Genomic DNA, 24,514 nt, shown 5'->3' on the forward strand with positions numbered 1-24,514 from the left:
CCCTGATCTCCAACCTCCCCCTCCCCAAGCCCTGATCCAAGTTCCCCGCAACCTCAGAGCCCTGACCCCAATCTCCACCCGACAGAGCCCTGATCCCGATTTCCACTTCCCACCCCCCCGCCCCAGCCCTGATCTCCAAACACACCCCTCCCCCTGCCTCCCCAAGCCCTGACCCCGATATCCACCTCCTCGGAGCCTGATCCTGATCTCCACCTCTCCCCGAGCCCTGACTCCAATCTCCACACCCCCACTAAGCCCTGACTCCCATTTCTACTTCCCCCCCCCCACCATAAGCCCTGACTCAACTCCACTTCTCCCCCCACCCTCTCCCAAACCCCCCGCCCTGACCCCCACCCACTCCACCACCCTGGAGCCCTGACCCTGATATCCATGCCTTCAAAGTCCTGACCCTGATCTCCCCTACAACCAAGCCTTGACCCCAATCTCCACCCTCCCCAAGCCCTGTTCTCGATCTCCACACCCCCAGAAACCAAGACACAGATCTCTTCCCTGCCCAAGGTCTGATCTCTGACCCCACGTGCTCCTGGCCTCTGGCACGACAGGACTGCAAACCCAACCCCAAGTTGACTTAAGGCTCCAGCCTTGCTGGGGAAATGAGAATCTAGGATTCTCCCAATCACCATTGTTTATACATATACCTAGAGTCTTGGCTGTTCTTCCACCGAATTTGTGACTGCCCAATTGGCTTTTTTTGCAGGATCTCCAGACAATCACTTTAATGTCATTATGAATCATGGGGGCCAGGGCTTGAGGGGAAATAAGGTCGGGGGGGGGACAGTGGGGTGGCGGAGGGAGGTGGGGGGAGGGGTGGGTTTTGGTCAGGGCTTGAGAGGCTAGCAATGTTAAACTTATTGCATCTTTAGCAACCTCCTCCCTGGGGAAGCAGTGGAGGCCTGAAATAAAGCTGCCTGGTTATCCAAGGTACTGCTCAATGATGTTGCAGCCTTTAATATCCGGGGGCCACGCTCCTGGAATTATGTGAATATTGTCATCGCCAGCTATCATAGATGGCAGTTTCTTACATGCATAGAGTCACCTGTTGTGTATTAATTCTAACATGGCTATGGAGTCGATTGCAGACCTGCAAGGCTTTTCACAGTGTGGGGGCAAGAATGAATTTTCTGATTTTGTTGGGATTGCCCGGTCTTTCTAGCTTGTCTTTTGCCCATAGCTGCCCTGTATTCTTTGCTGTTCAAAGGAAACAATGCCACTACTGGAGATTGCTCCCAAGGTAGTTCTTTATTGCTCATTTTCTCCCAGTCTATGGTGGACATGCCACATTTCCTGAGCTCTGTCTTCAAAGAGTCCTTGAACCTTAATCTCGGCCTACCTTGCAGGCAATGTCCAAGATTAATTGCGAATTCATGACTGCCTTAGGGATTTTATCGTCAGCCGTACATACTATATGTCCACTCCATCTGAGCAGGGCTCTGATGATGAGTGCTTCAATTCCAGACATGTCTGCTCTTTGAAGTACCTCAGTGTTGGGTACTTTGTCCTCCCATTTGATGCCCATGATGTTCCGACTGCATCTCATGTGGAACCTTTCCAACTGCTTAAAAATCTGAAGTAGGTAGACTGTGTCTCACAGGCATATAGGAGGGGAGGTATTATCATAGCAGCAGGTTTTGTTGTAAATTTGATATTTCATTTCCTTCACAGTCTCTTGGGTAAATGGGAAAATGTTGAGCTTGCTCTGGTAATTCTGTTTGCCACCTCTGTCAATGCAGACATTTCTAGAGATTGTGCTTCCAAGATAGGTAAAGTTATCTACAGCCATCAGGGTTATGCTATTGATAGTTATAGACAGGATTTGGTGGTGGTTGGTGGAGTATCTTTGTCACCCTTAAGTTGATGGCTAGCCCATAGGCATCAGCCACATTTGAGAAGCAGTCTATGACCCATTGAAAGCCATGCTCATAGTGTGACATGATGGCACAGTCATTGGCAAACAGCAATTCCCGTACCATCATCTCTGATACCTTAGTTCAAGATTTCAGTTGTCTCAGGTTGAAGAGATTACCTACCATCTGTTCTGAATAGGATGTATATACCATCAACATTTCTATCAAACGCTGAATGATTTTGCAACCTTTAACATCCAGGGACCACACTCCTGAAATTATTCATACACAGGAACATAAAAATTGCTGGATGAGAAAAGACCAAAGTCCATCTGGTTCACCTTGTACTGTACTGATAGTCACATAATACAGCACTAATAGAGTTGCTGAGTTATTAACCACTCTTGGCAATCATTCTTTATGAATTAGTCTGCAACAGAATCAGACATGAGGTGAGGAAACCCCCAGTGATGGAGAACTTTAGAAACCATAGTTGCAAAGTCACTGGTTCACCCTCAAGCATTCTACAGTTAAATGTGGGCTCAAAGATATGGCTCCTAGCATCACTCAGACTGCAGCTTTGTGGGTCCTCTTCAAATATTCTTTTCCAATTGAGCCAATTTTGGCCCCTCATTCCTCAGCTGGTGCTTCAACAAGTTAAAAAACAATTGTTTATTAACACCTTGGACATTGTTAACACACATGACTGCCATTTGTCTGGCTTCAGCACTTTAACCCTCCCAACATGGGTGAGCCTACTGGTAGAACTACCACCCATATACTTCGTCAGGTCATGTAGGCACACAGGTTTCAGTTTGGTCCAGCTTGTTGCGCTTGACCTATTCACTGCATCTAAGTGGCTGTCTGTGTACAGATGCCAAAAGAATCTTTTAGAAGAAACTGGTTTCTGCAGGAGCATCTCATCTAATACAAACAATTATTTGAAGCATCGCTCTCAGGATTAAAAACTAAAAATAGATTATCCTCAATATCAAAAATTGACTTGTCTTTTGATCATAACAAAAGAAATAGGAGCAGGAGTAGGCCAGATGGCCCCATTGAGCCTGCTCCACCATTCAGTAAGATCATGGCTGGTCTTTGACCTTACCTCCACTTTGTCACCCCGTCTCCTGATTCCCCTAGAGACCAAAAATCTATCTATTTCAGCCTTAAATATACTCAACAACAGAGTATCGACAGCCCTCTGGTAGAGAATTCCAAAGATTCACAACTGTCTTTCTGAAGAAATTCCTCCTCACCTCTGTCATAAATGATCAACCCCTTATCCTGAGACTAGTTTGCCCTCTTGTTTTAGACTCTCTAATGAAGGGAAACATTCTCGCACCATCTACCCTGTCAAGCCGTTTCAGAATTTTTAATCTTTCAATGAGATCCCCTCTCATTTTTGTGAACCCCAGAGAATTTAGGTCCAATTTACTCAGCCTCTCATCATAGGACAGCCCTTTCATCCCAGGAACCAATATAGCGAACTCTCATTGCCTTGTGCTCCTCTGCCAGTGCATACATTGCATAGCCCAGTACAACAAGTGGGATAAGATGGTTTTCAATGATTTTAAAGTCATTTGCAGGATGCGATGACCTGATTTCTTGTTACAGTTGCCTCCACATTTTGTTGCATCAGTAAGGAACTGGTTTGCTATTTGAGGCTTTGCCCAAGTTAACTGATTGTCTGTTATACCCGGTGTGTCATTTGAATGGACTGATCTGATGGGGATCAGTGAGTGTACAGATGGAGAGCGAGAGAGACCACAGTAAATGTGTAGATCAGATTTCAGACATTGTACTGAAGATCATGAAAAGCACCAATGGGAAAATAGTTTCCAAATGGAGGAATTAAGAAACATCAGTCAATTTACAGGTATTTATGTGATTCAGTATTATATGGAATTTCAGATAGATACAATTCAATTTTAATTATTCCAGGCATGGTAGGATATTTCCTGTCAAGATATAGCTCGTCAGCCATAGCTCATTGGGTAGCACTTTCACCCCTGAGTCAGAAGGTTGTGGGTTCAAGTTGAGCATTAAACTCTAGGCTGAAACTCCAGCCCTTTCTAGTGCTGAGGGAGCACTGCACTCTCAAAGTTGCTACCTTTCAGATGATCTATAAACTGAAGCCCTGTCTGCTCTATAAGGTGAACATAAAAAAATCCCATGGCACTATTTCAAAGGAGAACATAGGGGTTCTCCCCAGTGTCCTGGCCAATATCCATCCCTCAATTAATATCACAAAAACAGATTATCGATCATTATCACATTGCTGTTTGTGGGAGTTTGCTGTGTGCAAATTGGCTGCCACATTTCCTACATTACAACAATGACCACACTTTAAAAAATACTTCATTGGCTGTAAAGCTCTTTGGGATATCACAAGATTGTGAAAGGCTCAATAGAAATGCAAGTCTTCTTTTTCTTTTCTCTCTGCACAGCTCTCTTACCTTGCAATCTCTGCAAGAAATAAATAGCTTGTTCCTATTGCAGGCATGCAAATGCCTATAAATATCCTGTCTGCTTGCCAATTATTTGACACAGGAACTTAGTGGAGATAACTGTGGCAGACCTGATGCTGATATCCAGTTGTTAATGGCCTCTATTTTTTCTGATTACTAGAGAACAGTAGCAGTGACCAACGCCAGGCCTGCATGAAGCATGAGCTGTATGTCAGCTTTCGTGACCTGGGATGGCAGGTAACTCCAGAACATTAAGAACTCTAAAAGCATTTTTGTTTCTTATCCAAAATCATTTCAGAAAAGTTCCAACTAGTGTAGGATTTTTTAAAAAATTATTATTTCGCATTTGCTTTTTATCCAGAACAGTTCTTACAAAGAATACTTCCATAACCTGTATTTCAGAGAACATATGCAGCCCTCATTGGGGCTAGCCAATTTCCCCCTTATACAACACAAATTCCACTTTCAGATACCCATAACAACTCTGTATTCTCACTGAGATTAGTTCCTCTCATTCCTGGTTGTGAGGGGCTTTATTGTGTAAACATGTAGATTAATTTTAGCATGCGGCATTACCCAAATTAGGATTTTGAAACATTGGAATCCCATTCAGACTTTTGCACCTTCATTGTAATATCCAACCTCAGCTTCATTGGTAACACTTATATTGAGTTAATTGTTTGAATACTCAAGTGCCACTTCAGGACTTAAGCGCATAACAGCACTCCAATGCAGTTATGAGAGAGATCTGTGGTGCTGTCCTTTGGATGAGACATTAAATTGAGTAACAGATTTGATGGCACTTTGTACTTTGAAGTTGGGAATCTATTTGGCATTTTTCTAACCAATGTCCCCAGGTAATGTGCTTGAAAGAAAAATGTAAAATCTTTTTAAAAACATGGAAAGTAAATGTCCTGGAGAATTAATGTCTAAATATTTTAAACTGAATCTTGTAGTGACCTTAGAAGTGATCCCAGTAAATCAATAGTAAACTGTAATTCAACCTAGATTGGTGGAACCCCTATAAACATATCTTAGGTGCCAGCAGCATAAGTGCAATGTCCTTAACCATTACATAAGACCAGTGAGGAAGACTGGTGGGATTGTCACAATTTTAATATTGAAATACTTTATAACTATCCAGTTACACTGCTGAGTAAATTTTTGTAGGACCGGATTAGAAACTAGAGCCTAGGTTTTCTGATTGGCATGTGTATGACTGACTGTAATCCATTTGAGTAAATGAGTTACTGTTGGCACAGGTAGGAAAACCAATGTTTATTTTTTCATCCCTGGGGCTTGATTTCAAATCTAGTTCAGACTGATAGGATGAAAGACCCTTCAATCTGCTGCTGGTGAGCGTCTCATGTGACTCAACTTGAATTGAGTCTCAATTCAGTTCCTAGTAAGCATAGGTTCATGACCCAAAGTGGACCTAAGTCCCTGGGTCAAAATCCTGGAACTCCCTCCCTAACAGCACTGTGGGTGTACCTACACCACATGGACTGCAGCGGTTCAAGAAGGCAGCTCACCATCACCTTCTCAAGGACAACTAGGGATGGGCAATAAATGCTGGCCCAACCAGCAAAGCCCACATCCCGTGAATGAATTAAAAAAAAGCTGTCTCACTTAGAGAAACTACAGTATGACTACCTGCTGTGCAAAACCGACAATTATCACATTGATGCAATAAGGATGATCATCAGAATTAGGTTAAGGCACGGTTTTAGGGCTACATGGAGGGAATTCTACTTTGCATTTGACCTAGGAGTATTTGAGGCTGACTGTTCGAAATGGAGAGTGTTCCATTCCCTAGCAATAATTTCCTTCATCTTGATAAACATGATGTTTCACAGAAAAATCAATCTTTCATGGCACCTGGGGAAGTTGTGTGCTACCAGAAATTGCTGTGGAGGATGTCATAATCACAGTACAAATGTTAGATCTGAACTCTGGTCGGGCATTATTTACTTTCTTTTGAATTAATGTTATAAGCAGTTTCTTTTGCTCTTGTTATTCACTATTAAACTGATATTTAAAGTGGTGCATTTTTTTTGTAAATATGGTTGCATGCTGTTTTTAGAAAGATATAAAACCAGTTTTTCAAAGACAGCGATATCCAGAAACTCTGTTCTGAATATATATCCTGTTCCTCCTCTTCTTGAAGGACTGGATCATAGCTCCCGAGGGATATGCTGCATACTATTGTGAGGGAGAATGCTCATTCCCACTGAACTCATACATGAATGCTACAAATCATGCAATTGTTCAAACTCTGGTAAGTACTGTATACCAAGTGTATGACACAGGAAGAAATGGTGACATCTCACAATGTATGCAAAATTAAAGTCTGAAGATTTAAAACAGTATCCCCCAATAAGCCTAATAATATTGTCGTGTCTTCATATTTTTAAAAAGATGCTGACATCAAGTACAGTCTCTTTACCTTCCAGCCCTGAAGTGCAAGGCTATGAAATATGCTACCAGAGTTAGTTGTCGGAGGAGAGACCATGTCAACATTTAAAAATAGGTTAAGTAGACAATTGAAGAAAAGGAGCACAAAGTGACATGGGAACAGGCAGAAAAATGGGATTCTGATCATCATACCCGCTAATTTTTTCTTGTAGTGTGCAGCTGATTCGTTTAAATACACATTATCTTTAAATTTTCTTCAAGACCACACATGCATGGTAATTTAAATGTGCCTACTTGTGCATGTCTTGGCCAGTAACTTCTGCGTTGCTGCATGCCTGTACAGCCAGAGACTTACACGGAACACTGGTTAGGATACTGTTTGTGTGGAGGGTAAACATGTACTGGTTGGGCCTAAAGCTAGTTCCCATGTTGTAAATTGAATGTAATTCTATGTGAGTTCTTATCCATTTCTTTGATATGGAGATAAACACAGTTGTTGAAATAGGTCTTTGGCAATGGTGCAAGCCAGGCGATAGCAGAGCAGCAGTTGGTTTTACAATCGGCCCGAATTTAGTTTCTATTGACTTGGAAGGAAGCCTCCAACTCAATGTTGCCCTTGTTATACCATGGTTAAAGACTAATTTCATTCCAAAGTTGCCAAAACTAGTTAATTGCACCTCACTGAAGCATCGCTGCTGCAGGCTAGGATCAGAAGTTCCAGCTGGAAGAATACAAAATAATAAGAGTGCAGAGATCATAGCAGTCAATGGCAATCGCCCCAGCATCGCCGCTGACCAGGAGATCTGGGTCATGGTTTCAGATCGATGATCTTTCATCAGAACTGGAAAGAAATTAGAGATGTAACAGGTTTTAAGCAAGTACCAAGGCAGGGAAAGGGAAAAGGGTAAAACAAAAGGAAAGGTTTGTGTAGGAGTGCAAGATAGGAGAGCTAATGACAAAAGGGATGATGGTGACAAAAACGAAATGGTAATGGGAAAAGTAAAGAAACAGAAGGTGAGTGTAGAGGAGGTGTAAATGGGAGTGGTACAATTGTCACCAACAGCTGCCATCCAAAAAAATGGGGACAGAGGTTATGATCTTAAATTGTTGAACTTCAGCCTGGAAGGCTGTAAAATGCCTCTTCGAAAGGTGCTGTTCCTCAAACTTATGTTGAAATTCATCAGAGCAGGTTATGAGGCAGACTCAGAAAGGCCAGAGTGAGAGTGGGATCAAGAATTGAAATGACAAATCACTGGAAACAAATGGAGGTGTTCCAAAAAGCAGTCACCCAACCAGGATTTGGTCCCCCCCAATATGGAGGAGAGCAATGAATACAATATACAAAATAGAAAGAAGTACAATTAAATCACTGTTTCAACTGGAAAGAGAATGGTGAAGGCAAAAGGACATGTGTGAATGTTGGTATGGGTAGATTAAGGAGTGTTGGGGTTTCAGAAGAGTGGTGCAAAGGGAATGGTCCCTTTGGTGCGCTGGGAATTGAGGAGAAAATGTATTTGATGGTGATGTCACACTGGAGAGGGCAGAAATGGCAAAGGATGATCCATTGAATACAGAGGCAGGTGGGATTGAAGGTGAGGACAAGGGGAACCCTATCATGATTCAGGAAGGGAGGGGAAGGAGTGAGTGCAGAAATGCAGGAAATGAAATGGACACAGCAAGGGCCCTGTCGATCATGGTGAAGGAGAATTCTCAGTTGAGAAAAGAAGACATAGTAGAATACTGATATGGATGTTTGGATCATCAGTACATTAGAAAATAGAATAGACCATATAGGAAACTGGATGAGAAAAAGTAGAATGAAGGTAGAGCTGGGACCTAGTGGGCTTATAGTGAATGTTGGTCGATAGCCTATCACAGAAATGGAGACAGAGAAGTCAAAGAAGAGAAGGGGAGTTGCAGATGGACCACACGAAGGTGAGGGAAGGGTGGAAATTGCATGTAAAATTGATGCAATTTTCCAGTTCGAGGCTAGAGCAGGAAATAGCACTGATGCAGCAAACAATGAGAAAGAGGTCCAGGTAGGGGAGTTGAGGAGGACTGGAAAAAGAATGGGCCTGAACTTCCTCAGAGTGGCAATCAGTGTTGGATTGCCACTCCAGGCCCAATTACTTATGTCAAAATATTTTCGAACCTATCTCGCCCAACCTTCCGGCTCAGGCTGGGCCAAATCCAGGCGATGCAGCACGTCCTCTAGGCCCAGCATCAAAGCCCAGGAGAGTCAAAGGGAAGGAGGCTACGTTCCCTTTTTTAAGGCACTAGCTGCCGTAATCTAGATAAGTTTAAAGGTCCCTTGAAATTTAAAAGTCCTTGACAGGTAATTGTCAAAGGTAAATGGGTAGGATTTGGGGAGTGGGGGGGATTGGTGGTCGGAGGGGGGTGAATCGGAGATCGGGGTAGGGAAGGGAGGTTGGGGGAAAATCGGAGGTTGGGGGCTCAGAGATTGGGGGTCGGAGGTAGGATCTCAGGAGGTGGGGGTCGGACCTCGCTGGGGGTTGGGCCTCACTGCGGGGTGTCAAGCTCGGTGAGGGGTATCAGGCCTCGGGAGGGGGAGATGTCAGGCCTCAGTGAGGGGGTGTCGGGCTTCAGGTGGAAGGTGTTGGGCCTGGGGGTGGGGGCGTTAAAGAATCGGGGGTGGGTGGCGGGCCTCGGGGGTGGTGGGGAGGGTGTCGGGCCTCAGGAATGGTGGGGAGGAGTCCCATGCAGATGGGAAGAATCCTGTGGGGGGAGTTGTGGGGCACTCCTTGGGGGTCGGGGAGTCCTGTGGGTGGAGTTGTCAGGGGGTGCGTGGAGACCCCTGTGGGGTCGGGGTAGTTGCAAGAGTCCCATGGGGGGGTAGTCAGGAGTGGGGGAAGACCTCTGGGGGATCAGAGGTGTCAGCGAGTCCTGTTGGGGGGTATTCGTGGGGGTGGAAGGAGTTCCCTGGGGGGGTCTGAGGGTGGGGGAAGTCGCCTAGGGGATTGGTCTGGTTCTGTAAATAGTTACCCAGTAGCTATAAGTGGTCTTAATTCTTCTAACCTCTTCTAGGTAACTATTGCTGTAACCCAGGCAGAACCATCCAAAATTTGCGATTTAAATCATATTTTCAGATGGCTCCCAGTGCAGGTCATTTTCCCAGAGGAAGTGTGCACTTTTGGGCAATTGCCATGTAAACCTTGCCTGTGAACTTGCAAAGAGGATTTCCCAGTGCATCTTTAGGGTGCCCCCCTAATCCGACGCTGGTCGGCTCAGAAGTTAAGGCCCAATGTTCCACATTTCCCTCAAAAAGGCAGGTCTAGTGAAGAGTTATACAGATACCCATGGCAACATCTTTAATTTGGAGAAAGTGACTGGAATCAAAGAAGAAGGTATTCAAGGTGAGAACAAGTTCGGCCAGTTGGAAAAGGTTGCTGGTGGATGTGGACTGGTTGGGCCTCTGTTCAAGGAAGAAGGGGAGAGCCCTCATGCCATCCTGGTGGGGGTTGGAGGTGTAGAGGTATTGGGCATCCATGGTGAAAAGGAGATGTTTAGGGCCTGGAAAGTGCCAACATGGGCAAGGTACTGAAGGTCAGCTGCTGACAGATGAACTGTATCTCATCAAGAGTCAGTGGTTTCAGGAGAGGAGGGAGAAACTTGTGTGGTAGATGTGAAACAGTGTCCTATCTTATTTTGAAACATGCTCCCCACTTCTTGATTAGTTATATATGTGTGGACTGTGTTATATGGATTGTATTATGATTTTCTTTGAAATACCTCTTTCTCTCTTAATTTTACATTCAGGTTCACTTAATAAACCCAGAGAATGTCCCGAAGCCATGCTGCGCTCCCACACAACTCAATGCCATATCCGTGCTTTACTTTGACGACAGTTCAAACGTCATCTTAAAAAAATACAGGAATATGGTGGTCAGAGCATGTGGCTGTCATTAGCACCAGAGAGAGAAGAACTTGTATCTGATGGGCATTGGAAAGACTGCTAGTTACGGATCTCGCGTGATAAGTCAACTTGCCTAATGGTCTGAGGTTGTTTAAAGGAAAATCTAACTGTAAATTGAGAATTTTTTTAATGATCTTTATTTTTTAAGGTTGACTATACATTAAGTCTTTCTATACTTGGAGGAAGAGCAAAAATGTTTCTGAGTAGGAATGGCCTCCTAAAGGGTTGGGCAACCCAAATTTTAATAAGTGCTTGGTGGTAGATTTGCAATTTTTAGTGGGGAGAGGACATTTCGTGACAATTGATTTATTTCTTTCCTGTTAATTACTCAATATGAGCAGGCAAAAAAAAAATCCATACACAATGTCTAAGGTACAATATAACTGGATATTTCTGGGTTAATACTCAACTGTGACCCATCATTTCACTGGAAGCTCAGCAGTTCCATGACAGACTCCATGGAAAATTCTAGAAATACGGCAAAAAAATTGCTTCACCACAAAATGAAATACATGTACAGTGGCTGAGCAGGAATGTTTTGTTTTTCATGCCAGGGATATTGAAAACACCAATTGCCATGAATATTAGATTTGTAGATAATAAAACTCTGTGGTGTACTGAATTTAGGGAGTGAGAAGGAGGCCAGTTTATGCTGAGTTAACTGATGATAACAGAGTGGTGATGGGGCACTACATTTGGCTTCAGCACTTCCTGGAGGTGGGAGAAGGGGAGGGTGGTGTTAAGCAGGAGTAGTAGCAGTTTGGACTCACTGGTGATTTCTGTTGAATGAAACTTGATGTAAGTATGTAAGTGAGGATCTCAGTTATGATTCCACCATGATCAAATGGTCTATATTTAGTTATTTTGCCTCACTTAACAGGACTGATCTGAAGTATTAGATCAACCTGTGCAGTAAGGGTCAGCGCACAGGTAGGGGTAATTTTCAATCTCTGTTGGGTGGTAACCTGGCACAACAAATGGCCTCTGCCTCTGTAATGTGATGCCTCAACCATCTTAGCACCCAGGAGGCAAGAGAAAATGACACCCAACAGCTTCAGAAGTTTAGTAATGAAAACTGGAAAAACACATATGAAAGTTGATTAAAAGCAAAATACTGCAGATGCTGGAAATCTGAAGCAAAAACAAAAATTGCTGGAAAAACTCAGCAGCTCTGACAGCACCTATGGAGAGAAAGACAGAGTTAACGTTTCGAGTCCAGGTGACTCTTCTTCAGAAAGTTGATTGTTTGGCTGCTTAGTCAAAGTTAAATGGCAGCTCTGCAACTGAGAAGATTTGACTGAAGTGTAAAGCCTGAGAAATTCATAGCAGGTCACCTGAGGAGGTTTCTTCTGCTTCGTGTAGTGTAATCTTGCAGCATGGTGCACCAGTTCTGGTCATCTTATTACAAAAAGGATTTGGAGGCACTGAGAAGATATGAAAAAGATACAGAAGGTTGATGCTAGAACTGAGGGGATATACTCATTAAGAAAAACTGAACAGAGTTGAACTGTTATCTCTAGAAGAGAGAAGATTTAGGGGGATTTAAAAGAGGTCTTTAAAATTATAAAGGGGTTTGATAGGGTAGACATAGAGGAAATGTTTCAACATGTGAGGGAGACCAAAATCAGAGGCCATAAATATAAGGTAATCACCAATAAGTCAAAAAGAGAATTCAGGACAAATATCTTTATATGGAACTTGGTGAGGTGAATTGGCTAAATGCATTTAAGGGGAAGCTGGGTAAACAAGTGAGGAAGAAAGAAATAAACAATTATGCTGATAGGGGTAGATGAAGTAAGGCAGGAAGATGCTCATGTAGAACATAAACACTGGCACAGACCAGCTGAGCCAAATGGCCTGTTTCTGTGCTGGATACTGTATGCAATTCTATGTAATCAGAAACATAGGACTTAGGAGCAGGAGTAGGCCATTCAGCCCTTCGAGCCTGCTCCACCATTCAATAAGATCTGGTTGTGGTCTCAATTTCATTTTCCCATCTGACCCCATAACACTTGACTCCCTTATCTATCAAAAACCTGTCTAACTCTACTTTGAATAAATTCAATGATCCAGCCTCCACTGCTCTCTGGGGAGCAGAATTCCACGTAATAATGAGCCTCTGAGAGAAAAAATTTCTCCTCATCTCTGTCTTAAAAGAGAAGCCTCTTAAACTCTGTCCCCTAGTTCTAGTTCTAGTCTACTACACAAGGAGCAAAGCATGCCTATCTCTTCCCCCATCCCTCCCAATGAGTTGCAGTCCAGAATCCTAGCATTGCATTAATCTTCTCCCTTTCCAGAAAGTTTACATACAACAATCTACCCAACCATCCAAAGTAAACTTAACTGTTCAATCAATATTCAAAAATAACCTGTATCTCTGATTACCTGCTATAATCTGGAGCTGTTCATTCTCCCTGATAACCAACATCAAAACAACAGCTTGCACTTATATAGCACCTTTACATCCTAAGGTGCTTCACAGGAGTATAATCAAATAAAATGACACCAAGGAGATATTAGGGCAGGTGACCAAAACTCTAGTCAAAGAGGTAGGTTTTAAGGAGCGCTTTTGAAGGAGGAGAGAAAGGTAGAGCTGGAGAGGTACAACAATGGAATTCCAGAGCTAAGGGCCTAAACATCTAACGACAACCATCAATGGCTAATGGTTAAAAAATAGGCGATGAGCAAGAGGCCAAAGTTGGAGGACCACAGAGATCTCAAAGGACTGTGGGGCTGGAGGAGATTGTAAATATAGGGAGGGGTCAGGTCACAGAGAGATTTGGGAACAAAGATGAGAATTTTAAAATTATAGTGCTGCAAGATCAGGATATTCTGATTTTACCATGATTTTGTTATTTAGCCTGATGAGCTGGGATAATCTAAACCTGCCATATATACCACTGGTTACCCAGGATAACCTGAACCTACTCTTTACCCTGATTACTCAGGATAATCTAAACCAACTCTATTACTGATGAGGGATTTATGTTAAGGCTACCAGTAGGAAAAGCCCAGAGACCATATATATCCCTAAAATGAGATTATGATGAGATTGAGCTGTGGATCAAATTTTCGCATTGTGTGCAAACTCCAGTTCACATTGCTGTTCAGAAATCATTTACCTTCTAAAGTTTGATTGCTTCCAGATTTTCATTTCTGCAGTGAATCAGGAAAAATCTCCACTAAGTTACTGTGACAGGAGTCTGTTCTGAATAAAGCAATCATCAAATCTTCATGATTTTTTTTTAACTTTAATTCAAGATCTATATCTTGAGTGACAATTTTCAGGTACTGTTTTCCATTTCTGACCCATCTTGTTCAGTAATCTCTCACATATCAGGGAACCCTGCTATTTCCTTGCAATGTTATGGCTGCCACACACCACAAACATACCTTTGGACATGCACTTGTTGACTAGGAACTGCTTGAATTAAAAACACATTTGTACATTGTCTCTAAACCATAATAGAGAATTTTACAGAAACCCATGAATAATCCTCAATTAATAGTGCAAAATGTGTCTATGCATATCCTGTAGCTTGTTTGATGTTGTTTACAGGCTGCAGTTCCCAGTGGGAATTTAGTAAACTCACTTAGTGTAGTCACTCCTCTCTTCCAGACAAGGACTGTGTTTCAAAGGTGCATGTGCCTTTATGTAGATGAGTTGTCAACAACATACATTTGGGCCGGGATTTTATGGGGCATCGGTGGCCCCGTCCACTGGCTGAAAAGTCAGGGCAACCTTGCCTAGGCCGATTATGGAAGACAGACCTGATTTTACGTGCAGCCAGACAATTAACTGCCTGCAGTCGGGGATCCTGTCCCTTTAAGTGATGTGGTCCGGCCCCCAGGAGCTGCCGGCCAACTGAATGAGAATGTTGGTGACTGCTGGGACTGCAACCAGGCAGCAGTAGCGTCGGTGGAAGAGGCCCTGGAACCCAGGTAAGTGTTGTCGGGCTCACTGGGGCCATTCAGGCAGGCCCCAGCAAGGGGTGGGGTGGGTTGTTCTTGAGGGCACAGGCTTGAGGGGCTGGTCCTTGCTACCTATGGTCCTCTATGGGCTGCTATATGAAGCCCACCTACCGCTGATAAAATACCAGCGGCAGTGGGAAAAGGCCCTTAAATGGCCTTCAATTGTAAATTTAAGCACCTCAATTGGCCTAAGGGCAGGAGGGCCCATCCACCACCTTCTCTGCCACTGGTAAAAAGCAAGCAATGACAGGAAGGTGACGGGGATGTCACCACCCACCACCACCCTCGTCATCCAAACTGATTTTTCGCACCATCCCCGCTTCAACACATGCTCCCGATATCCGATAAAATCCTGGTCATTGTGTCTTTTACAGGCCTATATGCAGGTGTGTGTTTGAATGCATGCTAACAAATGGATGTTAATTGTGTATTCAGGCATGCCTATATGAGCAGGCAAGCAATTTTAGGACTCAGATATAATGAAGTATCATGCCAAAAGGCCTTATGGGGAAAAACAGCCTGGGGCTTTGTTAAATTACATTCTGTTTGGATCCTCTCTTGAGGGATAATAACAGAAAATCAGAAAAAGTGCTGCCAGGCAGGTATCCAGACATCTCCCAGCCTCTTTCTGTCTTTCCCAGGAGGTTTGGTGCGGAAGTATGGAACTCCTGAGGTTGAGGCTGGAGCGCCATTGAACTCATTAAGAAGTCAATTAAGGATTTTTTGAATGGACTTCCTTTTTCCCAACAGTGGAGAAATTTAATGCTGTGTCTCCAACATGACAGGTTCGAGAAAGCAAGAGCACAGCAGAAGGGACTGCCTCAGTGAAGCTAACAAACTGTGAACGTTGATCAGTAATACTGAAGAGCTACAGACATCGCCAGACTTTGAGGATGTCTTGCAAAACTCTCCTGTCATAGACTGCTATCATTGCTTGACTGTGAGTGCCAACTGCACTTCACCTGTCCAGTACCTTACCTACCCTCAGCTGCACTTCCCTGTAACCAGCCATCACAGCAGCATGGACATTGCTTATGTAGCTACACTACTCCCCTCTGCTGAGAGTCCAGGGCAGGGGATTTTCCAGTGCTACATGGTCCAGCAGCAGCTGGAGCAATACCAGCAGCAGCACCAACTGCCTTCTCCACAGCAACATGCCCTTCCACAGGGCAGATGGAATGGACACCAAGATCCAGATGTAAGTAGGTGATGCCCCCAATACATGCTCTATAGACAAAATATCAGCCATCCTGACATGCCTGTACACCAGTGCCTCAGGCTGTCATGGCAGGTCACTGCTGACATCTGCATTCTCATCCAGGTCACCTTCCCAGTGGACCAAACAAGCTGCATTGCCAGTAGCTGACGTGGTGTCTGTCACTGGAGATTCACCCCACCACCACACTAATCCAGTGATAGGGTTTATTTACATCCCAAAAATGGTCCTGATGTCCAAGAAGAAAACTCAGGTGAGAAGATTCCTCCCCTCACAACTGAAAATCACCAGGTTAAGAAAGGAGACAACTGCCAGGCTTGTGTCAGTGAAAGGATAACAACAATGGATGCCATAATTGTATACTCAACTCATTTCTCCCATCACACACCCATCAGTCTATTGACTTTCCAGGGGAGCAACCGATATGCCACATATTCCATATACGCATTCTACTATTATAACTCGTGCAGGATTACCTCACACTGTAGTCTAAATAAGCCACCTAAAAAAACTATATATCAGAATTTTACAGGCATAAAGATGTCAAGGGCCAGCTATTATAAAACAAATTACAACTCCAATTAAGAAAATAGTTGAACATTTAACAGTCAACAATTAAATTACAAATGGGCATATCAAATATTAAGATACCCTAGCGTCAATCCAGAATAATTGCTCATGATATTCCAGATGACAAGCAAACACAAAGAAAGTCAGACTGGGCCAGCAGTTGAGCCCCCTGACTTTTTTGTGCTGTCACCTCCTTTGGCCAGGACTAGTCTGTGGCCTGATCTTATGTGTTGCCTCTAGTAATGCCTTAACGAGGCAACACGCCCTAGTTGGAGAGGCAGAACTCACCTTCTTTACTTTAATTTGTGGTATTAATGGCGGAAATACCAGACATCTGTGTCCAGTGGCAGATTTAACACTATGAAATATAAAAGCCTCTACAGTCAGCTGAGAGATAGTGAGGCTGGAGCGCATGCTGTTACTCAAGATTGTTTAAGCATGTACACATGAGGCTGATTTTAAGTTAATTCGGTGTGTGGTACAATCTAGCCCACCATCTTCATCTGTTTCTAGTTAAAATGCTTGTGAGCTCAAATTAAAAGGGATAACCTAGCCTGTATTTTGGTTTTAGTCCAATATAAGTTCATTTTAAAATTCTTTCCTGACTAAAGCCACCAAATCATTAAATGTGCCTGAATTTTTTGACTTGCAATAATTCTGCTCACAGTGAATCTAAGAAAGCAGATGATTTTACTTGAGACCAAATAGTTTTGGTTGCAGTGTAATGTCTAGTGTGTGTGGATGTGTGTAATATTTTATGTAAATAGTTTTGCACAGAACAAAAGAAGTTATTTATTTCTTTAGCGGTTCCAGATTATTCCCTGTGCCCCGTACCTTTGTATTCTGGACAAAAAAAATCCTTTCTTATTTAAAACCATATTTATTATAAAATGGACTGGCAGAATGTATATACACAATACTGTTCCATTGCTCAATAAAGTCAACTTGAAAAGGTTTTTTTGTTTCTCAAATACAGTGGTTTGTAACAATTAGATGAATAAACAAGTACTACAAAAATATATGTGTCTGTCTTTGTTTTGCTTACGACACATTGTGTAACATGAAAAAATTAAGCCTCACAGATGAGACCTGGGGCTTCTATCTTTAGGCTTCTTCGAATTTATTTAGCCCAAACTCAATAGGATGAATTTTGTACTCATTACGCATTATGAGAAAATGAAATCTATGATAGGTATTGACTAACACAGCCCATTACAGGCAGATACAAACCCAACACTTCATCACAATTAGACACACCTTTTCATAGAATTACATAGAATTTACAGCACAGAAACAGGCCATCTGACCCAACGGGGCTGTTCTGATGTTTCTGCTCCACATTTGTCTCCTACCATGCAAATTCAGATAACCCTATCAAGATATTCCTGTATTCATTTCTCCCTCATGTGCTTATCTAGTTTTGAGTCAAATGCATCAGTGCTGCTCCCCTAAACTTCTCCAAGCAAGTAACACAAGTTACACAGGTCTCCACTGTTACACATTCTAACAACTTTCTGGGTAAAGAAGTTTCTCCTGAATTCCTTTTTGGACTTATAAAATTGATCACAAACATTCATTAACCTATAAGAGTCCATCACAAGTAGCCAGCAACCTAAGAGGTTCACCACAGTAACCAAACAGTCCATAAAAGTAGGTATTAGTCCATAGAAATCATTACAAAAGCAACAACTTGTATTTTAAATTGCACCTTAAACATAAGAAAACATTCCAAGGTGCTTCGGAGGAGCATTACAAAAAATAATCTGACACTGAGCCACAAACAACAATTTATTTTGATTCTTTGACAGGATATGGGCATCACGGGCAATTTGTTGCCCACTCTAATTACCCTTGAACTAAGTGGTTTGCTAGGACATTTCAGAGGGCAGTTAAGAGTCAACTTTATTGTTGTAGGTCTGGAGTCACATATAGGCCAGGCCAGAAAGCCAATTTACTTCCCTATGGGACAAGAATGAACCAGATGGGTTTTTGAAACAATCCATGATAGTTTCATAGGTAGCTTTCAATTCCAGATTTATTAATTGAATTTAAATTCCATCAGCTGCCATGGTGGGATTTGAACCCATGTCCCCAAAGCATTAGCCAAGGCCTCTGGATTACTAGCCCAGTGGCATTATTACCACTCCACCATTTTAGGGCAGAAGGCCAAAAGCTAGCTCAAAGAGGTGGGTTTTAAGGAGTGTCTTAAAAGGAGGAAAGAGAGGTGGAGAAGCAGAGAGTTTTGAGGAGGGAATACATAGGGCCTTGGCAGTTGAAGGCACACCAACCAATGGTGGAGCAACTAAAATATGGAATGCTCAAGAGGCAGGAATTAGAAGACCGTAGGTAACTTGGAGGGTTTTAAAGCTGGAGCCGATACAGAAATAGAGGGGGGATAAGGCCATGGCAAGATCTGAAAACAAGGATAAGAATTTTAAAATCAATGTGTTGCTTAACTGGAAACCAATGTATGTCAATGAGCACAAGGCTAATGGGTGAACTTGATGCGAATTAAGACATGGGCAGCAGAGTTTTGGAGAACCTCAAGTTCCTGGGAACAGTGGCAAAGTGATAGTAACTGGGCTAGTAATCCAGGAGCCCAAATTAATGGTGTGGATCCAAAGGTTCAAATCATACCATGGCAACTGGGTAATTCAAATTCAATTAATTAATAAATCTGGAATAAAGAACACAAGAACTAGGAACAGGAGTAGGCCATTTGGTCCCTCGAGCCTGCTCCGCCAGTCAATAAGATCATGGCTGATCTTCTTGTGTTTCAATTCCCACATTCCCATCTAACCCTGATAACCTTTGATTCCCTTGCCTAACAAGAATCTACCTACCTCTGCCTTAAAAATATTCAATGACCCCACTCCCAGCGCCTTCTGAGGCAGAGAATTGCAAAGTCACACAGCACTCGGTGAGAAAAAAATTCTCATCTCTGTCCTAAAAGTACAATCCCTAATTTTAAAACAGTGTCCCCCAGTTCTGAACTCACCCATAGGAGGAAACATCCTTTCAACATCTACTCTGTCAAGGCCGTTCAGGATCTTGTATACTTCAATTAAATCACTCTTCTAAACTCCAGTGGAAACAAACCCAGTCTGTCCAACCTTTCCTTATAAGACAATCCAGGTATCAATCTAGTTAACCTCCTTTGAACCGCCTCCAATGTATTTACACCTTCCTAAAATAAGGAAACCAAAACTGCACACAGTATTCGAGGTGTGGTCTCACCAATGCCCTGTATAACTGAAGCATAGCATCCTATATTTTTATGTTCAATCCCTCTTGTAATAAAGGATAGCATCCATTAGCTTTCTTAATTATTTGCTGTACCCGCATACTAACTTTTTGTAATTCGTACTAGAACACGTAGATCCCTAAATAAAATAATCCCTGTAATAAAAAGCCAGTCTCAGTAATGGTAACCATGAAAAGGCCTGCTTGTCAATTTTTAAAAATTCTGGTTCACGAATGTTGTTTAGGGAAGGAAATCTGCCACCCTAACCTGGTCTGACCTACCTGTAACTTCAGACCCATAGCAATGAGGTTAATTGCCCTCTGATATGAACTAGCAAGACACTCAGTTGAATCAAACTGCTAAAGAGAACTCAAAAAAGAATAAAATCAAGAGGGCCACCAGGTGTCGTGCTGGCATCAGAAATGACCCAGCCCAGTTGACCCTGCAAAGTCCACCTCACTAACACCTGGGGACTTGTGCCAAAATTAGGAGAGCCATCCCACAGGCTAGACAAGCAACAGCCTCAAATAGTCATGGTCACTGTATCATACCTTGCTGTCTATATCACCGACACCTCCATCACTATCCCTGCGTATGTTCTGAACCACTGGAAAGAGGGACCTATCACAGGTAGGGACAGGTGTATACAGTCAGGAGGGAGTCACCCTGGGAGTCCTCATCATTGACTCCAAACCCCATGAAGTCTCATGGCATCAGGTCAAACATAGGCAAGGAAACATCCCGCTGATTACCACCTACCATTATCCCTCAGCTGATGATCCAGTACTCTTCCATGTTGAACACCACTTGGATGAAGCATTGAGGGTAGTAAAGGCACTGAATGTACTTTGGCTGAGGGGCGTACAATGGCTCGGTAGCACTATCACTGATCATATGAACATACGAATTAAGGGCCCCTTGAGCCCGCTCTGCCATTCAATAAGATCATGGCTGATCTGGTTGTATTTCGGGGTCCATGCTTCTATCTACCCCTGATAACCTTTGATTCCCTTGTCTAACAAAAATCTATCTAACTCTGCCTTAAAAATATTCAATGACCCCCCCCCAACCCCCACCCCCTCACCTCCACTGCCTTCTGAGGCAAAGAATTCCAAAGTCGCACAACCCCCTGAGAGAAAAAAATTCTCCTCATCTCTATCCTATAAGGGCGACCCCTAATTTTAAAACAGTGTCCCCTAGTGCTGGACTCATCCACAAGAGGAAACATCCTTCCCACACCCATCTTGTCAAGACCATTCAGGATCTTATATACTTCAATCAGGTCACCCCTCACTCTTCTAAACTCCAGTGGAAACAAACCCAGCCTATCCAATCTATCCTCATAAGACAACCCACTCATTCCAGGTATCAATCTAGTAAACCTCCTCTGAACTACCTCCAACGCATTTACATGATCGAGTTGGCCGACTCCTGAAGGACATATCAGCTGGACTTGTCATTCAACAGCTTGTGAGAGAACCAACAAGAGGCAAAACCTACTTGACTTCACCCTCACCAATCTATCAGTCACATATGCATCAATCCATGACAGAAAGAGCGACCACTGCACAGTGTTTGTGGAGACAAAGTCCCATCTTCACAGAGAGGAAGCCCTCCATTATGTTGTGTTACACTACCATCATGCTAAATGGGATAGGAGCAAACAGGTCTAGCTCAAAACGCAACATCCATGAGGTATTATGGGCCATCAGCAGCTGCAAAATTGTAATTAAACACAATCTGTAATCTCATGGCCTGGCGTATCTCTCACTCTGCCATTACCATCAAGCCAGGAGACCAATCTGGTTCAATGAAGAGTGCAGGAGGGCATGCCAGGAGCAGCACCAGGTATGCCTAAAAATGAGGTGCCAACCTGGTGAAGCTACAACCCAGGCTACATACATGCTAAACAACAGAAGCAGCATGCAATAGAGCTAAGCGATCCCATAACCAATGGATCAGATCTAAGCTCTGCAGTCCTGCCACATCCAGCTGTGAATGGTGATGGACAATCAAACAACAAGAGGGAGAGGAGTCTCTACAAATATCCCCATCCTCAATGGTGGGGGAGCCCAGCACATCAGTGCAAAAGATAAGGCTGAAGCATTCAAACCAGCTTCAGCCAAAAGTGCTGAGTAGATAATCTATCTCAGTCTCCTCCTGAGGTTCCCAGCAATTCAATTCTCCCAACTTGATATCCAGAAATAGCTGAAGGTACTGGATACTGCAAAGCTATGGGCCCTGACAACATCCCAGCTGTAATACTTAAGACTTGTGCTCCAGAACTTTCCGCGCCCCTAGCTAAGCTGTTCCAGTACATCTACAACAGTAGCATCTACCCGACAATGTGGAAAATTGTCCAGGTATGTCCTGCACACAAAAAGCAGGGCAAATCCAGTCTGGCTAATTACCACCCCATCAGTCCATTCTCAATCATCAGCAAATAATTGATGGTGTCATCGACAATGCTATGAAGCAGTACTTACTCAGCAATAACCTGTGTTCCGCCAGGGCCACTTGGCTCTAGAGCCCATTACAGCCTTGATCCAAACATGGACAAAAGAGCTGAACTCCAGAGGTGAGGTGAGATTGACTACACTTGACATAAAGGCAGCATTTGACCAAGTGTGACATCAAGAAGCCCGAGCAAAATAAAAGTCAATGGGAATTTGGGAAAACTCTCCACTGGTTTGAATCATACCTAGCATAAAGGAAGATGGTTATGGTTGTTGGAAGTCAATCATCTCAGCACCAGGACATCACTGCAAGAGTTCCTCAGGGTAGTGCCCTAGGCCCAACCATTTTCAGCTTCTTCATCAATGACTTTCCTTCCATCATAAGGTCAGAAATGGGGATGTTCACTGTTGATTGCAATATTCAGTACCATTCACAACTCCTCAGATGCTGAAACAGTCGGTGCCCACTTACAGCAAGAACTAGGCAATATTCAGGTTAGAGTTGATCAGTAGTAGGTAACATTAGTGCCACACATGCACCAGGAAATGACCATCTCCAACAAGGGGAGAAGAAATCTTGCCTTGACATTCAATGGCATTCATTCATGTCCTCTGTCCGAAGGGAGGTCCTTAGCTCACTGTCTGCTGATGCTTCAGCCTGATAGTTCTTTGTCAGTGGCAGTTTGCCATTGCCTTCAACTCACAGGGGAAGAGCGAAGAGGCAGGACCCAAGTCTACCTCAGCTGGAAGAAGAAACTGAACCCACGCTGTTGGCGTTATTATGAATCACAGGATAGCCATCCAGTCAATGCAGCTAATGGGTCCTCTGTTCAACAGCATTACGATCACTGAATCTCCCAACATCAACGTCCTGGGGGTTACCATTGACCAGAAACTGAACTGGATCAGCCATATAAATACTGTGGCTACAAGAGCAGGTCAGAGGCTAGGAATCCTGCAGCGAGTAACTCACCTCCTGACTTCCCAAAGCCTGTCAACCATCTACAAGACACAAGTCAGGAATGTGATGGAATACTCTCCATTTTCTGGATGAGTGTGGCTCCAACAACACTCAAGAAGCTCGACACCATCAAGGACAAAGCAGCCCACTTGATTGGTACCCCATTCACCACCTTAAACATTCAATCCTTTCTCCCCGGGCACACAGTGGCAGCATTGAAGTGGCCATCTACAAGATGCACTGCATCAACTTGTCAAGGATCCTTCAGCAGTGTCTTCAAAATGCACAAACCTCTGCCACCTAGAAGGTCAAGGGCAGCAAGCAACACTGCAAATTCCCCTCCAAGCCACATGCCATCCTGACTTGGAACTTTATTGCTTTTCTGTGACTGTTGCTGCGTTAAAATCATGGAACAGCCTCCTAACAGAACTGTGGGTGTACTTGCCACATGGACTGCAGTGCCTCAAGGAGGGGGCTCAACACTACCTACTCATGGGCAACTAGAGAGTGGGAAAAATTGCTGCCCTTTCCATTTTCGCCCACATCCCAACAAAGAATAAAAAATATGTGGTCAGAAGCTCATTTTGGGGTCAAATATGACACCAAGGTTGCAAACAGCCTGCTTTAGCCTCAGACAATTGCCCAGGAGAGCAGTAGAATTGGTAGCTAGGGAACTGAGATGTTTGTGGGGACCAAAGACACTGGTCTCAGTCTTCCCAATATTTGATTGGAAGAAATTTCTGTTCGTCCAGCATTGAAGTAAGGGGCACATGTAAAGGAGGCTACGCCTGAGTTAGACATAGAAAGAGTGTGTAGTTGGGAATTTGGTTCACGTGGTGAGTTCTGGTAAGTTTTTTCTTTAGTTTAAAGTTAGATTAAGAGCCAGACTCTAACATAGAACTTTCAACGTTTCAGTGAGTTAAATAGATTTGTTGAAACTCTTTCGAGTTATCAACAGTCACAGATTGCAACTCTTTCGAGTACAATCACAGTTCTTGGTTTCCGGGAGTGAGACATGAACCCACAACCCTCTGAGTCAAAGGCGAGGGTGCTATGGACTGAGCCACAGCTGACACCTCAAATAGATTTGTTGAAACTCTTTCAAGTTATCAGCAGTCACAGATTGCAACTCTTTCGAGTACAATCACAGTTCTTGGTTTCCAGGAGTGGGACATGAACCCACAACCCTCTGATTCAAAGGCAAGGGTGCTATGGACTGAGCCACAGCTGACACCTCAAATAGATTTGTTGAACAGGGAGCAGACTAGCAGTGGCAGTCATCTGTCATCAGCTGAAAGTAGTTGGTTCAATATGTGTTAATTACTGTAGCAGGAAGCTGAGCAAGCTAATGATGCATCGGAGGCTCTGTATAAGCAGACAGGTTTTTCAAACCGCATGGAATAAGGGGAT

The 24,514-nt window shown here is 43.4% G+C and overlaps 1 protein-coding gene across 1 annotated transcript in view; it reads left to right on the forward strand.

Moving 5' to 3' along the window:
• The window catches only part of bmp7b (bone morphogenetic protein 7b), a 179,279-nt gene extending 161,884 nt beyond the window's left edge, over positions 1-17,395 (forward strand). Inside the window, exons 5-7 of the mRNA XM_078555505.1 lie at positions 4,497-4,573; positions 6,504-6,614; positions 10,529-17,395. Coding sequence (XP_078411631.1) covers positions 4,497-4,573; positions 6,504-6,614; positions 10,529-10,678 — 338 coding nt within the window. The 3' untranslated portion in view covers positions 10,679-17,395. The remainder of the gene's footprint in view (positions 1-4,496; positions 4,574-6,503; positions 6,615-10,528) is intronic.
• Positions 17,396-24,514: the final 7,119 nt, after the last annotated feature.

This window comes from Cetorhinus maximus, chromosome 13 (genome assembly GCF_964194155.1).
Source record: "Cetorhinus maximus chromosome 13, sCetMax3.hap1.1, whole genome shotgun sequence".
NCBI classification, from domain to species: Eukaryota; Metazoa; Chordata; class Chondrichthyes; order Lamniformes; family Cetorhinidae; genus Cetorhinus; species Cetorhinus maximus.